Source organism: Ptychodera flava, chromosome 7 (genome assembly GCF_041260155.1).
Source record: "Ptychodera flava strain L36383 chromosome 7, AS_Pfla_20210202, whole genome shotgun sequence".
Lineage (NCBI taxonomy): Eukaryota > Metazoa > Hemichordata > Enteropneusta > Ptychoderidae > Ptychodera > Ptychodera flava.
Window position 1 is genome coordinate 25750487 of NC_091934.1, and position 6324 is coordinate 25756810.

General features: G+C 38.0%; 1 protein-coding gene across 1 annotated transcript; it reads left to right on the forward strand.

The window, feature by feature from the left end:
* Positions 1-770: 770 nt before the first annotated feature.
* Positions 771-1973, forward strand: LOC139137120 (uncharacterized). The gene is made up of 2 exons (XM_070705080.1): positions 771-902; positions 1548-1973. The coding sequence occupies exons 1-2, from the start codon at positions 842-844 to the stop codon at positions 1775-1777; spliced, it is 291 nt and encodes a 96-aa protein (XP_070561181.1). The 5' UTR covers positions 771-841; the 3' UTR covers positions 1778-1973.
* Positions 1974-6324: the final 4351 nt, after the last annotated feature.

A 6324-nucleotide genomic window follows, 5' to 3' on the forward strand; every position in this document is an offset into this window, starting at 1 on the left:
GGGGGGACCTCCCATTGCTTTTTGAAGCAACTGAACTCCCTAGGATTATGTTGATTTATAATATGTTCAGCCTTGCCCCATTTTCATCACCCAAAAGCAAGCCGTCCCTTATTAGGTCATTTTTAGCAGCATCCTAACCTAGGCAGAAGCTAGCACGTGACCTAATGATTTGTGTACTCACAGGAGAATATTTTCTCGTCATAACACAAGGCAACACACTCTGTCTAAATTTTAATGTTACCATTGATGTGAAAACTGTCTTCTCACCTTGAATGAAGATTCTTCTATCGACTGATGACACAGACTACAAAGACAAATTCATCATCAGCTTTGTTGTGATTTGGAGGCCACAATGTCACAGATTAATTCTTAAACTAAGAGAATACTTCAGTATGTTTTCTTTCCATTCATTTACTTTCTAATTTTTTCCCATATCAAAACTAAATATGTAAATTTGCTGTGAATGCTAATAAATGCACTTCAGTCAATAAGCACGATAAACACGAGGCAAATAAGTATTACAGAGAATTTTGTACATCTAGAATATTACTGTATGTGATATGATACTGTCTACGGCCACAACTTTGTGTACGGGACACTACTTTTGGTATGTTTAACCTTTCACCACCATGGTTTGTCCCAAATCCATTGTTTTCTATGGTAAAGTTGGACCTGTATACAGGGAACTGGGGGTGAAAGGGTTAAATTTGTGTACCGAACACTACTTTTGGTATGTTCAAAGTTGAGTACTAAACACTATTTTTGGTTTGTTAGGTATCGAGAGAGAAGATTTCATCCCAGCTTGGAGTTAACCAGGAGGTTTTATCCCCACACTCACAATATGGACGGCTTCTTTGTTGCCAAGTTCAAGAAGCTTGACAACAAAATACCAGATGGTAAAAGTGAGTATTGTTTATCAGTTTTGCAGTCTGTCAGTGTCTAGTGGTGAAAAAAGTTATATTTATCAACAATCCAGCACAGCAAAGCGTATTGACATATGTCATTGAAGTGAAGTGAGATGTAAACAACCCCTTTTACCATCATGGTTTGGCCCAAAGCCAGTGTTATCAATAGTGATTGTGGACCTGTTTACATGGAATTCAGGTTGAGCAGGTTAAAGCAAATAGCCTTGGACATCACAACCACAGTTTTCTGTTTTGGATACATCATCTATCAATCGTTTCATCTTTGAACCCTGACCCTGTAGTGACCCATGAGATGGTGTCAGGATTGACCCTTCAACAGGGTTCAAAGGGTTTACAATAACATACATAAGGCAAAACGATGAAGAATTTTTGGATGAAATACACAAGAAAGTAAACATTCACTGGTGGTAAAAACACCTGCTACATGTTCACTCTAGTAGTGGGGTTAGTGTGAGAGTCAGGGTCGATGACCTCTGGGGAAACCATTTCTACAATAAAGTGAATATACAGTTTTTGATTACATAAAATCAAAAGGTTGCAGCTGTTACAGAGGTAGTGGCATCTTCAAAATTTTGTCAACCATGAAACATTTTTATATCAATAATAATGTCTTGTTTACAGACAAAAAAGAGGAAGAAGATGAAGAGGAGTCCAACCAGATTCCAAGACAGGAGGACACAGCGCCCTCAATAGGTACATCACAGCCCAAGCAAATGAAAGGCAAAGGAAAGCAGGGCTCACCCAACGTACCAAAACCCAAGACTTTTGGAAACAGGCAACAAAAAGGAAGCGGGAGAAAACCCTTTCAGAAACAGAAACCGCATGGGAAGAAAAAGCAAAGAACAAAATAACGTTGCCACATCCATGAATTACCACATGACACACATTTCCCAACAGCGCCCTCAATGCAAGATAAGGCATCTTGATAGCTGTGCTACGAATGTTTGAGTACAACAGCGCCCTCAGTGTGAGATAAGACATTTTGATAGTTGTGTTCTTTATGATTGAGGACAATATTCTGGTATCAATTCTCCGAGAAGGAGCAATATGTTCTGATGTCTCTCGCTATCAACAGAAGGTCACGTAGTCTTTACCAGCAGATGTGCCTAGCAGATGGGTTACATTAGTGATTTTCCTGCTGATGTGCAGCGTGCTCGGAAGGTTATATCTGATTGGTCGATTGTCAATGTTCACCGCAACTTAGATTATTCAATTTTCATTATTATTCAATTATGATTATTCAACTGGTATTATTCAATTATAACGGTAAGATTCTGCCACCTTATTGGATAACAACTTCCGAGATGCTGCACATTAGCCTTGATCCTGTTTTTTTCCTCAGAATCCCTAATGGTGACCAGTACTTCCTGTACATTTTACAACAAACACCATGAAATCAAATAATGTACCAATTTATACCATAAGGTAGTACCTAATAAACTATTGAAAGTATAGTAAAAATATCATACTTTTCATGATTTTCGTCACAATTTGCATGAGAGAATGATATTTTGTGTGGCCGGGGATTGTGCATGCTCATGTGTTGTAGTGGTTTCTGTTGGCTGACTTTTCTCGTTAAGTTTCTGTACCATGACGGAATCCTTGTCACATCAGCATTTTGTGAACAGTGATCACTCACCCATTTCACTACCTGGATAATTTCTGACGTCTTCCAACATCTTCAACGTGTAACTGTGTAATAGTCAAAAAGACTTTGGAATGTCATGATTGAAGTTGACCAAAGTTGAAGGATATAGATGATCTACATTTCATAAATGGGCCTTTTTCACAGTCCCTTCCCCAGAGCATTCCAGGGAACGACCTTGAAATTATTGGAGGGAGAATGTCAGTAAGGAAGAAAACAAGAAACTGAATGGATTAGAAACTAGAGTTAGAAAAAATGTGGAATTCTGGGCGAAAAGTCTGCGAGTTGCATTTGTCAAAATGCCAAGGATATTAAAGCTATACTGTCACCTGTTCCAGTTTTGCCACAGTTACCATCTAAAATCTAACCAATCACAGATTTTAAGCAGGTGGCCACTTTTTAAAAACAGCGCCCTCACATGGGCATTTTGAATACCAAGGAACGCCCCTTTGACCATATATGGGCATAATTAGATTACAGGTGACTGTATACCTTTAATGGTCCCAAGCTAACTACTATATGAGTCATATGGAGAGCAAACGCAATGTCACATGACTTCCTGGTATGCAGTTTTAGTTCAGTACCGTAACCCATAGTGAGCGCCAGGATCCAGTAAGCCATGGTACTGGTCCAACCGTTGCTGCAGCTTGTTCCTTATTGTTCAGTATGGTGAATTGGTCAACAAAACATCTGATGAAAAGGAGACCTTTTTTCTGGTCTGAAAGAACTTGAGACTGAAGTCAACACTAAACAATAGCAAAAATCTTTAATGACACTTACAAGTATTGAAGTCATGTTATATCGAGGATGAAGAAAAAAGTTATATATATATAAGGTAGATATTAACCCTTTGAGCGCCAAAGTCAATTTTTGTCACCTTTATAAAATGTACCCCAGTCAATTTTTTTCAGATTTTTGACAAAATTTTGATGAAAAAACTGTATCCAATGAAATGTGGTATTTATTTGGTCCAAAATTATCAAAAAAATTACAGAAAAATGCATAACTATTGGTAAATTGTTGCACTAAAATTTTGATGGGAAAAATTACAGCCCTCAAAGAGTTAAAGAAAGTACATACTTTTTAAACATGAAACTAAAAAATACAAACAAAAAGAGTAAGTTCACAGTGCATGCAACTGTGCTGAGTTAGAAGAATATTTTTGAACCAGTATTTGGAGATTATACGGACTAAGTAAACATCTAAATATATATTTTAGTCAGTTTGGTTCATACAGCAAACTTGTAATTTAAAAAATTCATAAGAATTTCACAAGAAAACTTGAACAAAACTATGTCATTATAAATGCAAATAAGCAGTCCTTGTTATAGCCAATCACTGAACAGGCTGTCAAGAATTGGTCATGGTTGCTAGCGGCAACCACAAGACTCAACAACCATTTCTGAGTAAACAGCCAATGTGAGGTCTCCTTCCTCGTCCCAGATGATCAGAGGGATGGGTGACATGGCATCATGTACACAAGGCCGTGGAACTCTAGCGCCCTCTACCGGGACATCGCGTGCATTCATAAAGCCCTGGATGGTGGAGTGGACAGTGGCGTTGAGGTATGAATCCAGTGGAAACAGACAGACACCTATACACAGACTGGTTTCGAAACCTGCAGTAAGAATCACAGTAATTTCTGCTTTTAAAAGAATAGATCAAGCCATTCATTCAATGTTTTATGGCCTTTTCTCACTCAGACGAGCTGACAAGTTTGTTATCCCAATTCAAATAACTTCTATTCTGTAGCAATTAGACGGCAAAACATTTTTCCAAAAGTCAGTTTTGATAAGAGCATTAATTGGCACTTATATGTTACTAAAACCAATACTGTTTGTTCATCTGATCACACAGCTCTGTGTGTTCAATGCTTCGACTGTGATTTATTGTATTGAGATGCGACGAACTTACTTTAACATCCGGGACACTCACCGTGAGGAGAGATTATCCAATCATACCCTAACTCTCTGAAGTCAACTCTCACTTTGTGCTTCCTGCATATGCGTCGGCTGGTAACCTTGGAAACAAGCCTTCTTGAGCGACTGCCATGGTGCTGATGTACATTATCTGCTATGCGACTCACGTTTTTCGGTGGCCAAAGCAAATCGAACACTAGAGGGCGCCCTGACAAGATCCGCTCTAACTTCAGGATTAGGAAGGCTGACAGATCAAGATGGTGTCCAGCCACGTCGGCGGTGAAATTGAACCTGTCAGAGATTCCGGCTTCGAGGAACAGTATTGTCTCATCTGTGACATCAAGTTCAATCTTGAAGTTGTTCTCGGACCTGTTTTCAGAGCCGCTGGAAAGTCTCAGATTTGCTTTGTGTCGTAGTTGAGGGTCATCCGGTCAAAAGACGTCGTGACATCCGACAGGTTACAGTCCTGGTTGCTTGTAACGACGTTTAGATACAACTCGGCGGATAGTAAAATATAGTTGGCAGATACTTCGTCTTTCATATCAAATGATAAGACATCGTTGTCTTCATCGGCTGAAAAACCAAACATCAACGGAGAGAATATAACTTTATCTCGTCAATGAGGATTCAATCTGTACGAAGAGAAATGTTGACACCATGAAAGGGGAGACAAATGATCGAGTAGAACGGTATCAATATAGATTTATAACCAAATATATATGAAAAAATAGACAATGAATTTGCTGTATAAATCCAAGTTAATGGACTTAAAATACTAAAATCACCTTATTCACAGTAATCAGTGTGCGTTAAGATCGACGACGAAATATTGTTTTCAGAGGGGAGGGCGCATTTTGTACTATTCTTTGATTTCAACGCCTGCACTTCAAACACGATTGGAACTAATTTGGGATAATTGAATGCTGAAGTATATCGTCGGTTTAATCTGCAAATGTAAGCTCATCTGCTTTTCTTTTTAAGTTACATACACACTTGTTTTTATGAGTAATTTGTATTGCAACATTCAGCTCTATGGCACCTAACACTTTTGAGAAATTTGAAAAATATGAAGATCCAATTATTCCAAATTAGTTCCAACCGTGTTTTCAGTAAAAAGACGCTCGGAAAATTGCTTTCTGTGGCGCACAGGGAGAGGAATTTTGCTATCGAGGAAAAATATGAAAAACGCTGGATATTTTGCTCAACTGTACAAAAGGATGGTCTCCAACGAAAAATCGCTGCATATGGGATTAAATTGGCTGAGTAAAATATGACATCCTCTAACGAAATTTTGCGCTGCTAATTTCTCTTTGTGTGCGGCAGGTTATAAATCTACACATTTCGCAAAATGAATCTGAACAACTCCTTTCGGCCACAGGGAGTTCTCCCCTCTTGAAATGACATGCCGGTCCTCAGGGGGCTCAGTCTGGGACGTTTTCTAGCTGTTTGTTTACAAATACATAGGTAGCTGAAACATGATTTACGTTTATTTTTGTTTGAAATAATCAATAAGACAAAATGTGAACTGAAAACCCGAATCGGATGCATACTCTGCCCCAAACTATCACTCTGCACGGACAAATATTATAGGTATAAACAGATATATATTATATATATATATATATATTTATATATATATATATATATATATATATATATATATATATATATATATATATATATATAATCAATTGGAACAAATTTGGGATATTTGGATGACGAAATACGGCCGTTTTAACCTGCAAATGTAAGCTCCTCTGCTTTTCTTTTTAAGTTACACACTTGTTTTTTGTAATATTGCAACATACAGCTATATGGCACCAAACACTTGAGA

Excerpts from the sequence above, each read along its gene's own strand:
- LOC139137120 (XM_070705080.1), top strand. The coding sequence starts at position 842 with ATGGACGGCTTCTTTGTTGCCAAGTTCAAGAAGCTTGACAACAAAATA. Across the intron at positions 903-1,547 it reads CAAAATACCAGATGGTAAAA|ACAAAAAAGAGGAAGAAGAT; the intron begins GTGAGTATTGTT and ends TCTTGTTTACAG.